Source organism: Lonchura striata, chromosome 3 (genome assembly GCF_050655825.1).
Source record: "Lonchura striata isolate lonStrDom1 chromosome 3, ASM5065582v1, whole genome shotgun sequence".
Lineage (NCBI taxonomy): Eukaryota > Metazoa > Chordata > Aves > Passeriformes > Estrildidae > Lonchura > Lonchura striata.
The window spans coordinates 20,910,529-20,932,014 of NC_140705.1; the positions used below are offsets into that span (position 1 = coordinate 20,910,529).

At 39.3% G+C, this 21,486-nt stretch overlaps 1 protein-coding gene across 6 annotated transcripts in view; it reads left to right on the forward strand.

Moving 5' to 3' along the window:
- Positions 1-399: 399 nt before the first annotated feature.
- The window catches only part of ARHGEF10 (Rho guanine nucleotide exchange factor 10), a 109,061-nt gene continuing 87,974 nt past the window's right edge, over positions 400-21,486 (forward strand). For 5 of the 6 annotated variants that reach the window (XM_085574586.1, XM_085574588.1, XM_085574589.1 and 2 more), the window contains exons 1-2: positions 400-514; positions 13,940-14,015. In XM_085574586.1, coding sequence (XP_085430712.1) covers positions 13,979-14,015 — 37 coding nt within the window. In that variant the 5' untranslated portion in view covers positions 400-514; positions 13,940-13,978. Of the gene's footprint in view, positions 515-3,398; positions 3,424-13,939; positions 14,016-21,486 lie in introns of those variants that run through there. The other variant, XM_085574587.1, reaches the window with a different exon arrangement.

Genomic DNA, 21,486 nt, shown 5'->3' on the forward strand with positions numbered 1-21,486 from the left:
CCAAAATAGCGCCGTGGCCCAGTTTGTACCCTGGCGTGTTCGGAGGCTATTCATGAGCGTGCCGAATTGCCCAGCCCCGGCCCGGCTGCCCTCCCAGTGGAGCCGGACAGCTCCACTCTCCGCCCGTGCAGCGTCAGGGCCTCGGGGCGAGCGGCGGGATGCGCTCCCGCCCCGGGGCGTGTCCCGTGCGGCGGCAGGAATGCGGCGGGCTCCGGGGAGACGCGCGGCGCCCGCCCCGGCCCGACCGGCCCGACCGGCGGGGCCGGCTGGGACCCGACCGGCCTCGCGGGGGCGGGCGCCGGCAGCAGCGGCGGCGGGCAGGCCGCGGCGGGCAGCGGCGGGGCCGGGCCGGGCCGGGCCGGGCCGGGCGGCTCCCGCCCGCGCTCAGGAGCTCCGCCCGGCGGCCGGCGCGAGCCCCGCGCGGGCGCGTGACGTGTCCGGGCGGCGGGGCAGCCGCCGGGCCCGGCGGAGCGGCCGGAGCGGGCCCTGCCGGGCGGCGGCCGCGCCGGAGGAGGTGGGTGCTCGCTGCGCGCCGCGCTCTTGCTCCGCTGTTGTCACGGAAAGTTTGGTCCTCGGAGGGTGGGCTCGATGTTCGGTGCAGAGACGCCTTTCAGGGGCGGGGGCTGCCTCGCTGGGGCCCGGGGCGGCAGCCGCGGGGCAGAAGCGGGAGACGCGTGGTGCGAGATTGTCATTAAATGCGTTTTGCCCGTGCGAGGTGGGTCACTGAGGCGAGGACGCGAGGGGTCCGTAAAACGCCTTGGCCAAACTTCTTGCTGTTGAGCTGTGGTGAAGTTTCTTCCGCGAGGTTTTCGCGGGGGGTTTCTCGCGGGGGCTCTGCTTCGTGTTCCGCGGTGTGGGAGCCGCCGGCTCCAGCTTCCCACCCTCTCCATCAGCTACGGACACGGCTGTGGAAAACAGAACTCCCGTGGGAGGTGGAGTTCCTTTCCTTCCCCGTTCTTCAAAGCTGGTGTCGACCAGCTTTTTAGTTGGCATCTGCAATTAAATCCGTTGTCTTGACACTGGGGAAAAATACTTAATCACAGTAACACTGTCCTTTTATGTATTTTTTTCCTTTGGTTTCTTTGTAATTAACGGTTCAACTATTGGAGAAGTTAAATGGTTGTTTGTGGTGATCCCAGACCATGTAGCTGCTTTAGCAAGATGCTGCCCTGCGTTTACAGGGTAAAGTAAAAAGAGCTTTAAAAGATTGCCCAGTCATGCACTGGACGAGTGAGTGAGCGAGCTGTGGCAGTAGACAGTGCCAAGTGTTTGGAAAGGCAGCTGTTAAAAATTTGACAACAGCAAGGGCTTATTTTAAAGATTTTTAGGTGTTCCTTGTATTTTTGGCCAAAACAATTTTATCCATCCTAAATTCTGTCATCTTTCATTTACATATTTCTTTAATCCTTCAATCCTTTTTTTCCCCTTTCTTTCCCAAAGATAATAAGATCATGGATCTTACCTTGAGCTAGGGAGTTTTCAAGTTTTAAGTTGTTTCATTGAAATGAAAAAGCATCTTTTTTTTTTAGTCTTGCAGTTTAATTGTTAGCATAAAAAGGTGTATAGGGTTGGGGTCTTTCTTTCGTTAAAATAAAAAATTTTTAAAAAATTCAGGAAACAAAAAGTATTGCTTAAAAACTGTTTCATGCTAAATAAATACAGTGAGATTCTACCAACATGTGTTAGTTTGTGGGTATTTTTATTGTAAATGAAATATTTTTTTTTCCTAAAGCCTTCACTTTGCTTGGTGAACGCCATTGAGCAATCTGTTCGGCAGTAGAAATGAAGTATAACATTTTTAAAATTTTCTGTTGGCACTCGGGAGACACAGGTTTATTGCCTGAATGTGGAGACATGTTTGGTGCCTACAACTTCAAGCCCATTATTCAGGCCAAGTTTCTGGCTGTTCAGCTGTTTTCTTCAATGCGCCCTTCATTCTTTTCACTTGGGTGATCTGCTTGATCTTGATAATCTCTCTGACTTGCTTTGTTCAATCCATCTTGTCTTTTTTTTTTTTTTTCCCTTCTCACCCTCAGGCTTAGTATTCCATGAACTAGTTACATGTGTTTATTTGGTTTTGAACAGTAGTTCTTTAGGTACTACCTTGAAATCTGATATTTCCGGAGGCTTTACAGTGAGATTTCATGATTTTTATAATATATTCTGTGGATTCCTTAGATTACCTGTGGCACTGTACATGAGATGTGATTTACTGTGTGAGTGATGGCAGGTGTCTTGTGATGGTACTGGGTTTCCAGTGTGTGGGGCTTCTGTGGCTGATACCCAGAGATGGATGTGGTAGGAGAAAGGACCATGGAAGCAGAGTGACACTTGAGTAATGGGCTGTCCATCATCTCCTGCTGAATGTCGGGACCTGGCAGCATCCTATGGATTTGGGCTGCAGGAGCTGGTATGCCACAGGTTATGGAGAGGAGCCCCAGTGCTGTGTGATGGGTGTGTGCAGTCTGGCATTGCAGCTCGGAGATGTGGAAGCCAGATGTACAAGTCTTGTGCTATTGGCTCTGACAGGCCAGTTATGAGCACACTAAAGTACTGAAAAAGGGGGTTACCTCCTTCCCTCCATGCTGAGGAGCTCTCTTTGCCCCTGAGCTATGCTAGCACTTAGCAGATAGGCTATGATTTCACTCATAAGTAGACAGCAGAAATCCTTTCCCATTCTGGAATACTGTAAAACAAACTTTATCTTGCCAGGCTGGGCTGGATGGGGCTCTGAGCAACCTGGTGTGGAAAACGTCCCTGCCTCATGCAGGGCAAGGGGGTTGAAACCTGGATGATTTTTAAGGTCCCTTCCAACCGAAACCATTCTGTGATTCTGTGAAGAAATCTCAACAACAGTGGAGTTTTTTAGTTGATTCTGCGCTGTTTAGGAATCATTGCATAGTTTATAAACATTTGAAGGAAGACAACAAACCTGAAAGGCTATTGTTAAACTTCATAATTGTTAACGGAATTAAATGCCATTGGGAATAGTACATTGCTTATTTGTAAAACAGGATGTCTATTAACTGCTTCTATATGAATTAGAAATTATTTTTAGAATCTGATGTAGAAAAATTATAAACTTCATCTATTTCTGAAGCAGCCAGGAAGCAAAAGCTGCAGTCCAGAAAAAGGAGGACCAGTTTTGATTCACATATTCAGACTGACCTTTATATGTTGTGCAAAGCTACAGTCAATTTGTTTGTACATCTGTAGTACACTGTTCTCAGTTTTGTATGTGATGAAGACATGAGCTATGTGAGGTACTTATTTTCTTCATTTTACATATGTAGGACAGTAATTTTGTTTCCGCTTATGTACAGTGACTTCTATTTCACTTTTTTTCTTTATGTATTTCCATTTTACAGTTTACTTGAGGATGTTAGAAGGGATCCCATGGAGTTGTCATATGATTTCTAAAAGGTATTTTTTAAACTGCCTTTGTGTAAGTTCAGCTTCCTGATGGTTTTTTGAGCTGTAGGTGCATTTCTGAACTATCCTTGGGTGTTTCTTATAGAATATCTATTGCAGCAGTTGTACCTTAGGGAAACTTCCTTTGGGGTTACAGTGTTAAACACTGTGAATGCAATTATTCTTACTTTTTGAACATGTTGTATGTTATAATGAAACTATAAATGAGGTTTCATTGATAGTGATATGAATTAATCTTTAGTTTTGTGTGTTTTCGACAACATGTGAGGGAGACATTTTTCATATCTAAGATCATATTTTGTTAAAATCAACATTTATTACTTTTCCTCTATTCCTTTTAATACAATGTCATTCTTGTTATTATATCTGTTAGTGGAAAATTAATATTGGAAAATTCATTTCTGAATCTAGAAATAGTTTAGTGAGTAGAAAAGTTGTAAGCCTGGATACGTGAAATTTTCAGGGATTGGTTCATAAACTGAAGAACTGAAAATTACTTAAGGGAGACTTTGGGAGATAGAGGCTCTTTATTAGAGGGAAGTAGGAGGCACATAAGCAAGGTAAACCAGAATTCTCATTGTGGACCTATACAACTATGTCTTAGTATTTTTGTTTTCAGATCTTTCTCAGTAATGTCGCTGTATGTGTGTGCATGTGGTTTGCAGAGTAGAATATTGTGACTCAAGTTCTGTCACCTATCCATGGAAGAAAATTGCTTCATTATTATTAGCATTTTTTTGAGATTTCCATCAACTGGATTTTTTTTTTATTGTAAAGAATCTTGAGTTCTACTTGCACCAAAATAATGTAGGTTATTTAGAAACCAGGAACATGTAAAAGTAGAACTTGTTTTTAAGGGAATGATGACAGGTAATGCTAAACAAGAGTTGAAAAATATGTTTTCAAACTTGTGTTTTTAGATCTAGAATTTGATTCATGTTTATTCTGAAATGCCTGAATCAGCAAGACTGTGGGAAGTGATGCATAACTGCACAACATTGATTATATCCTACATGTTCACTGCTCAGTCAGGAAGCCTGAAGCTTAATGTCAGATGCGTGGGTGAAGCAGTTAAGCAGAGCAAAATAAATTGTTCTACTTACGTGCTGCTGAATAGGGGCATTATCTTGGGAAAATCTGTTTCAGTGACTTACTGTACTGTACAATACTTGTTACTTGGGACTGAACCATGAATGTGAATTGTTAGGATCCAAGCTCAAGGTCAAACATTCACTCTTGTTTCTCTTCTGTAATCCCTTGTTTCTTGAAACACGTTAAAAAATTGCAGAAATCGTATTAATATTTTTTCCTTAAGAGATACTGACTGTGCATCTCAAAAATTTCCAAGAAAGAAGGTAAATGTTATTTCCTCATCTGTAAAATGGGATAATAACTTACTGAAAAGTAGATGGCAATATTCAGATTTCCTTGTAGGATCACAGTGAGTCTTGAGCTTATATGTTTTGTTTTTATATTTTTCACTTTTCTAAAGCATTCTCAGTCATATCGTCAGTGTCTTTTTAGAATTTCATACTTAATATTCAATATTGTTGCAAACCAAGGATTGACTAATTTGAGTTTTAAAAACTTCACTTCCAAATTATAGAAGGTTGAGAGAAAAGATGTCCACTAGATAATTTCCAAATCAAGGAAAGAGTGAAGACTGCTGATGTTTGGACTAGATGCAGCACCTACACTTGTGTGGGAATCTAGCTTCCATTATACATTTTTTGAAAACAAGGGCTGTTCTTTGCAAGTGTTATTGCTATTTTTCTTTCTTCCTGTAATTAATGATTTAACAGCTGTATTACCTGATTTCTGATGTATTTGAATAAAGTTTTGGAGTTAGAAAATCAATGAAAATAGTGATATTTTTCTAGAGCATGCATTTTAACTTTGTTATAAGAAATGTATTTCCATATTTTACTCCATATATTTTTGAAACTAAGTTATAAGACTCTATTTATATTCTTAATAACTTTATTAGATAAAATACATTTCATCTGATGACTTTCTAATGATCAGATAGAATGAGTTGTCCTCGATGAGAAACAGCATAGTTACTTTTCCAAGGACAGTAGTACTCAGAGCTGAAAATGTTTAGGTAAAGTGTCTCTGTCAGGACCTGGCTTGCAGGCAGCAGTAGTAACTGAATATTCATTTCAGTGTATCCTTTCACTTGCATTGTTGGAAACAGTTTCTGGTGGCAAGTTTCATCAGTTGTCATCAGTATCTTGAAACACAACCCATGCCATGTGAAACCAGGATGCACAGATTCAGTGCAAGTTGAAACAAGACATTCTACTTTTGTAATGAACATCTGACTAATGTACAGCTGGAGGGGGAAAAATGCTTTATTGATTGTATCCATAAATAACATTTCCGTGGCTTTTTTTTTTTTTCAAGTTAAGATCTTGATTTGCTGCAGAATGAAACCCTCCCTGTGACAAAATTACTTTATTTTACATGTAAGGCTGATCAGGATTACTATACTAAATGATATTTTGGTGCATTTTTAATAAAAAGCATTTCTAAACTCTCTTCATAATAATTATAATTACACATGTATTATAATAATATGTATGTAACTAAATCCTGTATAGGTTTATGTCACAATTGAAGTGTGCTGAAGCGTATGAGGACCTTCTCTGATTTAAAAATAGCAACTTTGATGAGGATTTTTGCAGTTAAGGTAGTTCTTCATATCCAGGATTGAAAGGGACTAATCTGAATTAAATTTTAAAAGGGAAATTGCAGAAATATAATTGCTTTTCCAGATGAAGTTTTCTCTATTGCTGTCAAATTGTAGCACAAATTAAGATAAATGCTCTTAATATTAATATATTTTTATTTTGCTTGCAAGTGGGATATGAAGGATTTTTATCTTGACCCAGTGATGCAGTTTTCTGGTTTGTATGGCACAGAAGAAAAGCAGATAATTCTTGACTTAAAGAATATGATGCCAGCATTCCCTTTCAATTCTTCAGAGGCTTGCAATTTGTTACAGTACTCTTGACCTCCAGGATGATCTGCAAATCCTGGGGTGATGCCTGTCTTCTTACTTTAGGTATTCAAATAGTTGCCAAGACAAAAGACAGGAGCAAGGCTCATTCACTAAAACGTCAGGTGTCCTAAGTGCATGTTTGGGAATCTCTTCCTTTCCCTGGTTTACTTTTTATGCGTATTCCTCTCATTCCTCAAACCTTTGTAAGTCATGGATTTTCTATTTGTAAAGTAAATATATTGCTACTGAGCTTAATAAAACCATGTGCTTGTGTTGGATTCAGCAAGGTCTTTCGCAGAACGGGATTGTGGTCTAGGTGAATGTGCTGCTTGAAGGGTGGACGCCTTGTGGGATGGTTGGCTGTAATTTTGAGGCTGGTAACCAGTGGAGAGCCCCAGCTGCCCAGCATAGGATTTGTCCAGTTTAATGTTATGCATAAAGTGGAAGTCCACCAGCCCTTGCTCATGGAGTTTGCAAGTGACACCAAACTGGGGGAAAGGGGTGGGCAGTGGATGTGCTTGAGATTCAGGCTGTCATTCAGCAGGACTTGGGTGGATGGGAGGAGCTGGCTGGCAAGAACTCTGTGCAATTCAGCAATGAAAAGGGTAAGGTTACACACCTGGGTGTTGCTGTTGGACACGAAGTAAGTACACAAACGCTTGGTAAGTTTAAGGGCTAAAAAGGAGAACGTTTTATTCGAGTATCTGATATTTATAGAATTCTAGAAGTGACTGTGGATTGGAGGATGGAATTACTACCTCTCCAGCCACACTGGTTAAACAAGTCTATCAATTCTCTCTTCTCACAAAGAAGAATGTAAAACAACTATTATTTACGTGAACAGTATGTGAAAACTCTAGTAGAAATATGTAAACAGATTAGAAGTCTGAAGTTTTATGAGAACTTTAAGACTTTTAAAAGAACTGTAGAAGAAAACTTAACACTTAAAAATCAGGGCAACACCTGGGAAGGAATGTGTCCTCAGAGGAGAAGGGTTCCTCTCACTCAGCACTTGTCAGACCACACCTGCAGTGTGCACACTTGCATCCAGTTTTGTGTCTACACCTCACCCCAGTACTAGAGAGATGTGAATGAAACTGAGGAAGTTCAGCACAAGGCTGCTACAATGCCAGGGAGTGGCAGCAGTGGCTGGAGGAGAAAGAAGCTTCATGGGGGCCTGGCAGTGTGCTCCCACCAGCTGGCAGACTATGAAGAAGGGGGCAGGACCACAGGCTATGGTCATAACTGAAGTAAGAGTAGTTCTAGCTAGTTTTTTTTTTTTAGGAGGACAACAAAGCAAGGTGGCAGGATACCTGACATGATCGTGCAGTCTGTCTTCAGAGATTTTTATCTACTGAGAGTATCTCAGTAGGTAAAGCAGCCTGGTCTCACTTGGTAGTGGACCTGGCTTGGAGCAGCAGGTTGGACTACATGACCTCCTGCCAAACTGAATTAATCTAGCAAGCAGTGATTCTGTAATTTGCCTTGCAGTAATGATATGTAGAGGGAAAGAACATAACTAGTAAAAATTTAACAGTACTGATTTCACGGTGATCAGGATCCTTTGGACAACTCTACAAATGCAATCTTTGCTTCCCTCCTTTTTCCCTTCCTCTAGGTGATGTATTGAGCAGGAATCTAGGTGAAGAAATGTTGTAAGAATTTCCCTTTAAAAAGAAAGGTTAGAAAACCAATCTTCAGCCATGGTTTTGGGGTGTATCTGTAGATTGCTTCTTTTTCAGAGTGTGCTGTTTCTGTATATTCTCTGGTCTTGAGCGAGATACTGTTTGGTGTGAGAAAGGGGAGCAGAAAAAGAAGCAAAGTAGCTTTTGTTGAAGTGGATTCTCTATTTATTCTGAAGAATGTGCATCTCTGGCCTTGTTTGAATTGCTGTAAGAAATAGAATGTCATCCAACTTTATCTGAGCCATGAATTGGGCTTCCTGTTAATTATCTACCTGAACCTATGCACTTCCTTTTTTATTCCATTGCTTGTGATTTCAGTAATTTCCTTTGCTAAATTTAAGAATAAAATCTGTATAGAACAGGACACTTAGCTATTAATAAAACCAAATATACATTAAAAGAAATAATGATCCAGTCTTGATACAGACTTCTTTAATGGCTTACAGCATGGGATAGGTAGCTGTAAAATATGGCTGCTTCATTCATACTCACTGTAGACACCTCTTAAAAAATTTACAGTCTATGTTTCTTAGTAATAACATGTATGGAGAAAAGATTGTACAATCAGTTTTTATTTTTTCTGTCTGTAAGAAAGCGTTCTTGACTACAGGAGGAAAAAAGTTAATTAACCTTCTACCTTCTATCTTATAATTTCTCTGCACTGCTGGAAGAGTCTTCGTATCAAATTTCAGTGAGATCTAATTCCCAATGGGAGTTCTGTAGTTCTAGGTGGAAGAAGACTCAATTGAGCATTATACAGAAATATTCACTAAGTGATGTGGACACAAGGGGATATTTGATATTCAGGGCTTTACCTTCTCAAGTTTTCTTGTTTTGATATTGTTTTTTAGCTTAATTTTTAGACTTTCAGGCTTTCTCAGTGACATTGTATTTCTTCTTGGACTAAGCTAACAAGTCACAGTTTCTTGGAAATCAGTCTCCTTGATTCAGCTTCTGTTTCCTATTATAAAATGTTCATTCTCTCTGCAGTGTTATGAATGAAGAATCCTGATGTTGCTGCAGTTACGGTGCACACACCTGTAAGAGAAGGTGTGTAAGTCACCATTATAGTTCTTGGGTGATAGAGCTGAGAAAGCTTGGCAGCAGGTGCCCTTTGGGAGCCTGGCATGTAAGTACAGTGCCCCCAGGTCTGAACGCTTCCTTGCCTTGTAGTTTTGGCAGAGTTTGTGCCAGTCCCGTTTTTGTTGCATTCTGACTTCTGCTTTCTGATTTCTGACTGTTGGAAAATACTTTTGTTGAAGTGGAAATGCAGATGTTGATCAGTATTAGTAATCCTTTAGCTGAGAACTGAGAGTCTGTTGTTTGTCCCACAGTTAGAGGAAATCATTGAACAAAATCAGATACACAGACACAGCCGAAAAGCCTAGTCCTGGAGGCAAAAGGAGTTACCAGAAGTTAGAAGAAGGAAAAGCTGAGTCTCAGAGAGGAATGCTGATATTCTTCTATAGTCTTTGAACAAGTATAAAGGTTTCTTTGCCTATGTTTCATTTGCTGAAACTGCCCTTTGCTGTGGAATCCGAATTTCAGTCTCACAGATTTTGCAAACTCTTTGAGTTTGTGAGGTCTGCTGTGGAAAATCACAGGCTCACTACCTTCGGTACCAGCTTCCATGACAAAAGGTGAGTGTAGCTGGTGGAAAATTTGAAGTGTTGGGAGCTGTCCTTAGGGACCATTTCACACTTCAAAGATTTTAGTTTCTGCTGTGAGTGCCATTGGAGCTCTGACTGATTTAAGTGTGGGGGACTTCTCTGCATTAGAAACATTACCCGTGAACATCTGATTTTAATGTGGTATTTTAATTTGCTTTCTTTTCTCCTTGCATATCAACTTAAAATTTAGAAAACATTGTAAACTTGGTCAGGAACTGAACATATTGCAGTATAATAAAGGACTATTTTGGTTTTTTTCTTTCAAAGTGCATGCACTTAATATGATGATTCCTGATTTTTAGTGCCAAACGTAGGAAGTCACTAGCTAAACACCTGTAGTAAAAGCATGCTATTGTGTTACAGGGTTTTTTTAGCAGTAGTCTTGTAGGCTTGGAATAGTTGGAGTTTGCCTAGATAGATAGGTTCAGCTATAAGTGGGCAGGTAATGTGGGAACTTAAAAAATTGGAAAGCTACCTTTAAATATGAGTAAGAATTAACTGTTCCTCCGCACAGTTTGGCAGGAAAGGGCTGGATGACGACATCAGGAAATAGACACTGGAAGTGAAGGCCAATGTTTAGACCAGAGCAGGTCAGCTGCCTTTTCATCAAAGTGCCCAGGAGACCCTTTGCCTCTCCCCCTGTGTCTGCTGTATGTGGGGCACACAGGGGAAATATAGGGGAAGAGGGGGAAAGGAGACAATTTTGTAGACCACCTTTGGGCCCACAGCAGTCACTGCTATCTCTACCCACATCTGAAGCAAAGATGATGAGCACCAAGTCAGGTGAATTCCTTTCGCATCTGGATGCCCATGGGAATAAAGTAACTCTTGAGAGCTTCTTTCTGTCCCTTTATTCCTGTGATGATTGTGGGGTCTGGAAGGGTGAACTTCGAGTCATTAAACAGAGGTTATACTGTGTTTGAGAAAACAGTGCTACATGGGGGAAAAGAGCTCCATATTTTTATAGCCTCAATGAAATTTTGAATAAGTCAGGGCAGTTGTTCAGTCATTCATATTCATAATTTTATGATGAAATATGCATGAACATAATAGCACGTGTGTTTCATGTTTAAGAATGAGTTTTTTCTTTTTGCAGTGTTTAAAATACCTTTGGAACAAAATCTTCATAATTTGCATCTCAAAAGCTGTTAATTTTTAAAATATAATTTCATGTTGAAGTAAGTAACATCTACTCGGTGGACTCAGTGCTACATCTGGAATTCAGTGTTCATTGTGAGGCCCCAGTACAAGTGAGGGATTGGCAAGCTGGAGCAAGTCCAGTGAAGGCCACTGCTGTGGCTGGGGGTGGGAAGAGGTCAGGAGAGGCTGAGGGAACCGGGTTTGTGTCATTTTGAGATGAAAGGAATGAGGGGGATTGAATTGCAGTCTTCTACTTCCCAGGGCAGTGTTGGCAAGGTGGAGTCAGACTTTGTTCAGGGGTGTGCAGCAGAAGAATGAGAGGCAATGGCTGCAAGCTGCTGCAGGGCCAACTCCAGTTGGGCTTACAGGAAAAACTCTTCCTGGAGTTTCTGGTTAAACTCAGGATGCTCTGGGAGGTGGTGAAACCTGCACCTTCATGGGGTTTCATAACTTGGGGACCCTGAATAACCTGATTTAATTTTGAAAACGCCTGTCTTGAGTGTATAAGAGAACATTCAGAAGTCTCTTTCAGCTTAATTTGAGCTTTGATTTTCATTATTATTGTCTAAATGCACCTGTAATCTGTGCTGTGGAGCTCTGTTAGCAGGAGAATCAGTGGGAAAAGCACTTGAGCTACAAATGCAAATGTACCATATGCTGCTAGTCAAATTAAACCATCTGCCTTAATCTTGATTTAAACATCTTTGAGTTAGCTCACCTGTCTCTCAAAAGAAAAGTGAAAAACTTCTCTTTGACATATGGTACTATTAGAAATTGTTCATAAACATGCTGTCTGCTACATAATATGGCAATTCTTTTGGTTTTGGAGGGTATTAATGCAATCTGTAATACACAAGCTCTCTTTCCTGCTGCAGGGTTTGTCTCAGCAGCTAAAAAATAGTGAAAAATATGTGGAACTTCAAAATGAGCTAATGTAATGTTTAAATCAACCCCTGAAGCATTCTTAAGTGAGAAAGTGTATCTTTCTTCTTGTGAATAAGTGCACTGTTCAGATGGGAGCAAGCAGATCAGTGGGTAGGACTCTAACACTGGGTCTGTGTCCTTCTTTGACACAATTCTTGTGTAATTTGAAGCATGTCGCTGTGTGCTAGGTCAAAATGGAAATCAAGCTCCATGGCTCAGCTCTGTGTCTTGTTAATATTTGCTGGTGAGGAAGGAATTGATTTTTAAAAAATCATTGTTGGAAATTAACTTTGATAGATGTTTAAAAACTTGCATCATATATTTAAAGAAAAAAAAATCATTCTGAAAGCCTTTTAGCTTCTCTCTTATAGATGCATTTGGAAAAGGTGCTGAGACTCACTTTCAGAGGTTTGCTTGGTATTACATGTGTCTCACTTGAAAACCTATGCTCCAGTCATGAGCAGCTTTAAAAAAAATACAGGAAAATAGCCATTTATTCAAACCGTAACTATCTCTTGTTTTGGCTGACTGTTTTGGTGTGGCAGGATGCATTCCAGACATCTGTAAGCAGGAACACGCCTTGGAGCTCTGCAGATATAAACTGTAGAGAAGCTTTAGAAGGAACACTGTACAGTGAAAGCACATAATGGAATTTATTGTGTTATAGACAGATGTTGGGTGAATCCTTTCTGAGCCTTGGCTCTGAAGCGACTTGATTTTGTCTAGGACTGGATTAAGAGCTACCAAAGCTTAAGACAGTTTAAAAGGGAATTTTGTATGCTTAGTAAATGAAGTTGTTATTGTCTCATCATACTAAGATCTTGCACTACCAGAGTTGTTATCTTTCCTGGCGCATCTGTCCTGATAATTCACCCTTGCAAACCTAATGTTAGGGAGGTAAATTGCCTGGTGCCTCCTAGGGTCGGATCATTTTTTGAAGCTTTTTTTTTTTTCCTATTCACTTTTTCTGTAAGTGGCAATTGATTTGACCTTTGAATCCTGATCCATTTAGTTTAATATTTTGCCACTGTACCTTGAATTTCACTCTCTCCTTCAATTTAATATTTTACTATTTGGGCTATGGAGACTTTCCAAGGGCATGAGCTGTTTTGTTGCCAGCAGAAGATAGAACTTCTTCAGATTAACATCTATGGGCCACTTAAGAGTAGGACAGAAAATTCAGCATTGGCTCTTCCACTGTCTTTTGTAGCTTTTGGAAACTGACTTTTCCTCCTCAGCCCTATTTTGAAAGCTGTCTTTTTGACATGCTGTCTTTTGAGTTAGAGTGAAAATGGACTGGGGGCAGAGTGTGTGCATTGCTTAGTACAATATGTTTTCCTTCCAGATCATTCTGGAATGTCACTAGTCTGATGGGGAAGGCAGGATGATGTCTCATGGGTTCTGGGCTTTGGTCTCTTCAGTTGTGTGTTCAGTACCAATGTAGGGGAATGCTTTATAAAGTTATTCTTTTCCTTAAATCATGAGATCAATGGCATTTGAGAAAAGAAGTTGAAAGAAAAGGTCCTCAGGAGCTCACTCTCTTGTACTTCACTCTCCTTAGGAAAGGTGGAAGTAAAGGGACTTGAGCAGAATTTTTAAGATTGGCAGAAAAAAAACAATGGAAAGAAGCTGTGTACAAAGTATATGGTTAAAACTTGTTTTTTTTCTGATTGCTGAATAGAGAAAAGCATCATGAAAACTCATAAGCTTCCTAGAATTTTTATCCCTCACCTCTTCATTAATATTTTGAGATGGAATATATACTCCAAACAGACATTGAAATAACATATTTTAGTAATCTCCTTGTGATTGTTACGGTGGGAACTGCAGAGTACAAAATAGTTAAAAAACTTTTCCTTCCTTCAGCTGGCTTACTGAGATCATTAAAAGAATTGGGTCCAATACTGAGGGCTGTGTACAGAAAAAATTGGACTGTATTCATATCGAAGCAAGAAGCCAGGCAAATTTCCTCTCTTCCATAATGGTATTAGCTAATAGGTATGAGCTTGGCCAAATTGAAAAGGAGTGGCTCAATATTTGGAAATTGTGTTAATCTATAAAACATGTTCCCTTCATTTTTGCAGAGTTTTCCAGTCTGCTAAAGGTGCGGTGGATATACTAGAATGGACACAGAGGATTTCCCTCCACCACCACCAGAAGGTAATTGAAATAGTTTGGAGTTTAAAGCCAATTTTTCTGTAAGAATTTGATTATCTTTCCAGCATTGATTTTACCTCTGCAACATTCCCTTTCCCCACATCACCATAAGGCTTGGTCCCAGTGGTATTCCGTTGAAACATGAGCTCCTGTCATCTTTCCTGTCTTCTTGTTGGACTTCATTTGCTGGTGTAGTTAGAACATGATGGGAAGAAACCTTGGAACAATTGGTCCTTGCAGTATAAATCTGAAAATATGGAAAATATGTGGTTTTTTATGGCAACTCTTTGTAGTCAGAGCATAGACATCTACGGAAGAATATTACGGATGCTGGAGTAAGGGGCTCGTTGTGTGAAGTTAACACTCAGTGCCCCTTGCCTGTTGTATCCTGGTAGCTGGATGGCCTTTGGTGTAACTCAGGTTTCTGAGGGCACAAAGGTAGGATCTACAAAGACACTGTCTCGCTGCCTTTTGTGTTTATGCTCAAAGAGCATTGCATGTGGTGATTTTTTTATCCTGTTCAATCTCCTGTAAGCACATACTTGTGTAGTGCTTGCTAGTACATATTTTAATACTTAACAGGATTTGGCTTTTGGTAGCTGAATGTTGAGAGACCTCACAGAAGTATTATGTGCTTGTTCTGGTCATCCCAACACATAAGTTTATGGAGATCTGTGGTTGAACCTGCTTTTATTTCAGTTAAGTTGCTATTATAGTTTGTATAGTGATATTTCTGTAAAATATTATATGTTCCTTATATAGGACAATATTACTAAGGGACTTGCACTTTATTATATATATTGATAGATGTATATATTAATATATATAAATAATATACATTATTGCCTATAAGACATTTCACTTAATGTTCACACAAAACTTACATGAAGCCATTTGAGTATAAAAGCAGATTTAATCTTAGTTTTGTTCAGCTGTAACTCTTTAGGAATTTGGGAATTATCATTCTAGATCAGAACTGCTTTCTCTTCGTTTCAGCACTGCCACAGATAGAGGTCTGTTACTAGATACTACCTAGGGAGTTGGGAATGTGAAAGAAGCAGAAACTTGTGAAATCAGCTTTTAATGGGTTACATTTCTGGCCAACATGATTGGCAGTTTCATTTATGCTCTGAGATATCACTGAGGTTATTATTGGCAACAGTTCCTTGGCTGTCCATGTCCTAATCCATGTGATCAGGACCCTGAATTTAGTTCAGTTTTGTTTAGTGACAGTTACTGTGAAATTGTCTCTATGGGATAATCCATCTCCAAAGCAGTGTAGTGCTGTAGGGGGAGATCCATCCCTTAGGAATCAATATTTCCACTTGAGCAGAGGCTGCTGTTTTTCAAAGACAGCCAATAACTGCGGCAACAGCTCCAACTTGGTGCAGCATTTCAGCTTGTGGGATACTCTGACGCAGTTCAGTACGGTTCCAGAATTCAAGTTCTTTCTTGGCAAAGGTTTTTGTGGCATGTAGAACTATGTATATCATGTCCTTATTTTCAAACATGTCAGTTCTTAATAGGCTGGGATTAGATTTATTTAACATGAATTGAGATTCTGCTCTACCTAATCTTGCATTAATGTCAATTGATACTTTTCTGGGGGAAGGGGAGGGGAAGGGGGCGGGGCAGGGGAGGGCTCCCCAGAGACCAGCACCAAGCCTGACAGAGTTCAAAAAGTGCTTGGTTAATGCTCTCAGGCACATGTATGATTCTGGGGTGGCCATGTGCAGAGCCAGGGGACTTTGAGGAGCCTTAAGGGTCCTTTCCAGCTTAGAATATTCTGTGATTTTTCTCTCGTCTAAAAAGCTTTGTCTGAAACTAGTGGAAGTTACATATTTTTTATTTTGCCATTGCTAACTGTCTTAAAAACATACTAAAGGGATTATCATTGAAGATAAATTTTAATAATGACACTAAAAGACATTTTAGTTCACTATCTAGCTAATTCTCATTACCTGTTTTGCAGGTGGAAAAGAAGTGAAGAGTTTAGGGCCGAGTATGACAGCAAATACACATAACAACTAACAAATGAAGGTTTCTTTTGCATGCATATGCAGTGGCCATCCATGTGTCTGTTCAGGAGGAGTGAGCAGCACCTGTCAGTGCCTTTCTCAGTGGGCACATGGGTGGGTTATCCTAGCTCATAGTGGGGATGAGATTCCTGTTGGGTGCAGAACCCTTTCCTACAGCATTAAAAAAATTCTTACTTTTGGCATAATGATTCTAAAATCCCACATTGAGGCCACAGATGAAATCAATTGCTTTTTTAAAAAGAAAGTTCTTATCATGTTCTGGGAATATTTTTTGTTTACTTATTTTTTGTCCTAACAGAGATAGATGTAGTGCTGAAAGTCATGTGGGCTCCTTTCTATCTACAAATATATACCTTGGACTATAAATCTCAGCTTTATTCTTGATGATTGAGTTTTCTATGGTTTTGCCAAGTAAATTTTCCACACTTATTTTTTATCAAATTTTTAATGTATGCAAAAGGGAAGAGTAGTGGTAAACCGTCATCTTTATCATGGGGATGTTGCAAGAAAATAGATGAAAGGTTAAATAATATGTTTTCATTAGCCATAGCAATCTGAATCTTGTTTAAGTTAAGGTGCAGTAAATGTCGATACTGAAGCTGCTTCTACCACTACTTGATAAGGAAAAACTACATATGATAAAAGAATGGAATGTAACATATTTTATTTATTTTATTTTATTCTTATGCAACTTATCTGTTCATAGGTGTTTGGACATTCCATTCATGCATTGCTAATCAGGTAGTGACAAGTCTGTGCTGGTTACATTTCCTACCTCAGAGCAAATTCAAGTAGTGAGTAGCTTGGAAAAATTATTGCCTGTGTGTTCTGTCCTCTAGATTGCTTTAAAAAGAGCTTCTTCTAGCCATTATTAAAAATCTCCTAGTATTTTTCTTTGTGTATGTCAAGGGATTGTATGTTTTAGCAACCAGGGAGCAGTTGGAGTGGGGTAGATGCAAAAGCTTTCTTGGCTAAGAGCAAAATCCAAAAAAGTACTTCCAAAATGGGTACTTGGAATGATTGATAGTGCTGGCTCATGTTCCCTTCTTTAGTGTGTCTGTACATATGAATTTAGGAGTGAAGTGCAGGTATTTAGAATTTCTTACATAAAAGAATTCCATGTCTATCTTGTGAAATAAAGTAGAGGATGATTCTTGTTCTGTCAACAAAAAAAGTCCTTTATTGAAAGCTAAATGAAAATAGGAGATTTTATCATGGCTGTAACTTGTAATTATGCTTTTAATTGGTTGCTGTAATGGAGTGTCCTTAACCAAACCCATTTAGACAAGAAGAGAATATCCTGTGGACTGCAGACTGTGGAGGGAAGAATTACAAAGCTGCTAGTTCTAAGAATGTGGCATCACATTGAATCTGTTATGTACAGGACTTAATTTCACACTGCACAACTGGGGCTGGAGGCTGGATGTTAATGTCAGGATGGTGTTTACGTGTGATGGCCTGTATTTGTACAATTACTGCTTTATTAGGAGATGTCATGTCTGGCAATTTTTCATTCCTCTACATGGAAAATATTTGCATTTTGCAAAGTGGAAGTCCTTTTCTTGAAGTGAGGACTTGAGAGGTGTTTATCAGAGCCTGTTTCCAAAGGAAATCTGTGTTTGTTTGCCTGGCATGATGGATACCTGAGAAACAGCTTCTTGCCCAAAGGAAACTGGGGGTACTTTCTGCGTTAAGGAGGCTTAGTTTTGCAGTTTCATTCTCTCTGAATATGTCAGTATCTCACTTTTTCTGGTACATAGCACTATGCCTCATATGATTTCTCTGTGAAAACTATTAGAAAGCACTGGGTGTATTTCCTCATACTGAGTATACTTTTCTTTGTTTCCCATGTATAGAAAATTAACGTAAATTATGCATTAAAATTTTAAAGTAAAATACTGAAATTCGAGTGTTTGTACAAGGACATTGTGAGAATCAATTTGAATGCATAGTTTTCATAGTATTGCCAACTATTCTCTCTAGCTGAGAGAGAATCATCTTCATTTGAGAAGTATGAGGGGTGCTCTTAAGGACCAAGTATAGTGGAGAGCTATATGTTCACTCACCCACACCACTGTCCCTAGTTCCTTGGGTAAAGCTAGATAAGAAGCCTTCTCATGCTGAAGTTTGGGATTTAAGATTTTCTTCTTTGAAATGAAGTTGTTTTTTTCCTAAAACTGGTAATAGAATAAAAATAGCTCCTAGACCCCAATTTTGTACACCTTTTTATAGAAAAAAATCACCTCTCTAGACCTATGAGTGGGATATTTCTTTGCTCTTGATATGGAGACATGTAGAAAAAGGAGACCAAGGACTTAAATCTGGATATCCTGTGTGCAGCTGAGTGCTGTGATTGTGTCTTTCCGCTGTTATTTTTGTTGTTTCCCTGTCAGGGCCAGAACACTAAAATAGTCCTTGCTCCACTGTCCCTAAGAAGGAAATCTGGCTTGAGTCCTTGAGTAAGGGTGAAGTAGAAACAACTGTGCTTTCATGGAAGTTTTCACTGGGATGACCTTACATATTATAAAAAAAAAATAAAAATCCTAAACCAAAAAGCCCCCCCACCCCTAAAAAACTTGAACTCAACAAAAAACCCATCAACTCTGAAACTCAGCAAAAAACTCATCAACTTATTAAAAAAAATTATTTACTTTAATAAGGAGCTGCTGGTGAGCTGCTGTGTTTTGCTGCAGAGATGACTGTATTTCTCTGCCAGGGAAGCAGCTTTTTATTCTGTATCCTATATGTATCTCTTTCAGATTATTTAGGTAACTTTCCTACTATTAGTGAAAAATTTCATTGTTTATTTATGTTTTAACAGTTTTAAACAGCTAATTTTGTGACTGAGACAAGAGGTGGTTAAATTGGGCTTTTTAATTTTGACAAGAGAAGTACTTGTATGTTTTATGATTTAGTTTCTGAAAGTACAGAAGATTGAAGACCCTAAGATTGTATTTATTTACTGTGGTTGGGGAAATAAGGCATTGCTTAAATTAAGCTGCAGATATGAAGGGAGTTGGTCTTGGGCTAAACAATATTGTTAGGTATCTATTTTCAGCATACAGACAGTTACAAATGATTGTAAAAAGGGAGCCAAGATTTCAGGAGAATGAGAACAGAATATGAATTGTCATTATCAATGGCTCCTTGTTTTTGAAACTGGCAAGAGCTTGCTGGTGGCTGACATGCCATCTGTAACAGAACAATTTATTTATTTCTAAAGGTCACATTTCTCTCAGTAAATGAAGGAAAATTCATTGTTTAAGGTAAGGATTAATTATTTTATGTGACAATCCAGATAAGCTGTATAATGAAGAGCATCAAGAAAATTCCCTTTGTATAAACCATTTATGGTGTCATGTGTCACTCCTAATTATGTATTTTTTTCTAGCCAATTATTTTGAGTGTTGGGAAAAACAAAAAAAATAAAAATATATTAATAAATAGCTTATTATTGGTTTTAGTACCCACAAAGAAAACACAGGTTACATAGATGTAATTATATGTTATTTTGGAGAAAAATAGCAAAAAATTTGCTAGATGTTTAGAACTTGCTAAATGATGTTGCTGTTCTGGATTTCTTGGTGGGTGACTTCATTCCTTTGATAATATTTGGTGTTTTCTTTCTGAATAATAAGATGTAGTTGTTTTCTTGGGTTCTTTTCCTATTTACTCAGCTGTTCTTTAAGGTGACTGGACTTTACGTGCTAGATCTGTGTAGGAACAAGGTCCAGACATGTTAATCAGAAAGAGCAGTTGATGATGACATAAAGAGCTTTCAGGGGATTGCAGAAAAACGTGATAATTGCTTGATGATAAGCCATGTTGATTCCTTAAAAAAAACCCACAAAATTGTAAAAGATTTTATTTTAATTTTGTGGTATTCTTTCAATGAACACTTGAAACTAAACTCTGAAATTGTAATTTCAGTGAGCCCACATGTAAGAAGAGGGTGAGGTTTTTTTTTCCTATACTTCTTTTGCCTTTTTAGAACTTGAATCTACCACTAACTTGCTGGGACAAATGCCTGGCAAAGAAGTGAGAAACTTTTCATTTTTGGAGTTTTTTACTTCTGTTTTACTGAACTCAATAAATATTCACTAACCATGCCTGAAGCCTCTGTAATGATTCTACTCTAGAATTTACAGAAAGATTCACATTTCTTGTAAGTTGTTATAATTCTCTTACCTTGTGTATGAGCTTGTCTCAGATAAAAGCTTGTCTGTATTATAATAAATAAAACGTATTAATTTTTGAATGAGACATTTATTAGGTGCTGCTTGCTTTTCCTGCATGGAGGAAGTGAAACTATGCCTAGTAATCTGAAGAAAACATACTTGTTAAACATTTCTGGTAGAAGACTCTTCCAACCGCCTGTATAGATTTTCTTTTTTCTTCCTCATTGAAATAATCTTTCTAGCCTTATCATATTTTCATTGAAATGAATACAGAAGATGATTTAGTAGGTCAAATAAACGTTGTTGCAAGAATATGTTCTACTGTTTGAGCTCAATAACTTTGTTTAGGTGAAAGCATGATAGTTTCTGGATAACCTTCTGGATAACCTTATGCTGGTAGAATTTTCTCTAGGGGCTGGACAGGAAGATGCCTGTGCTCCTGTGCCATGGGGATGCCAATTGATGGGTGACTTCCCAGGCTCTGTATTTCCCCATTCTGTATGTTGGCAAGGGGGGGACAGAGGGAAATGCAGGTGCTGCCCTGGGAGCAGTGAATTGGTTAAGTGGAATTTGTCCAGAGGGTCTTATCAGCCTCCTGGTTGCAAAGGGAAATAGAAACGAAATTAATTTTGGGTGGGATTGCTGTTTTCCTTTGCATATTAGATGGTGACCCATTCATATTTGCATGAGAACAACACTTGCTAAGTGTATTGGGTCTGACTGAGATGTTCCACACAGCAGCTCTCTCAGATCTGGTTGGCATTGGCTGTGCTGGACATGGGGGAAGCTTCTGGCAGCTTTTCACCACAGTAGCCACCACTGTAGCCTCCAGACCACCAAAACCTGGTCTGGCATCCCTTTGCCTAAGTCATCCAATGGTTCAGTCTAGGAAGCATGTACAATTGCTGGCAAAGTGAAGAAAAAAAATGATCTAAAAATGATGTCAAGTCCTTTGCTAACTTCTTAACCGGACTATGTCATCCTGGTAGAAAGATCCAAGATCCATTGCTAGAATGATCCAAGACCTAAAATTTCAGGCTTTTGCTCTGGTTGGCTTTCAGCTTCTCTTTAGTATGATAGTCAGTTTATGCACCCAAGCTGTATGTTTTCTTTCTGTAGAGTTGGGATCTCATGCTCTGTTTTAGATCTCCAGGGTGTGTCTGGCTGCCTTCTTCTTCATAGGGTTCCCAATTACTTTTAAAGAGCTTTTAGTCCAAGCTATTGCTAGATGATTGAACAGTTTGACATTGCTAATTA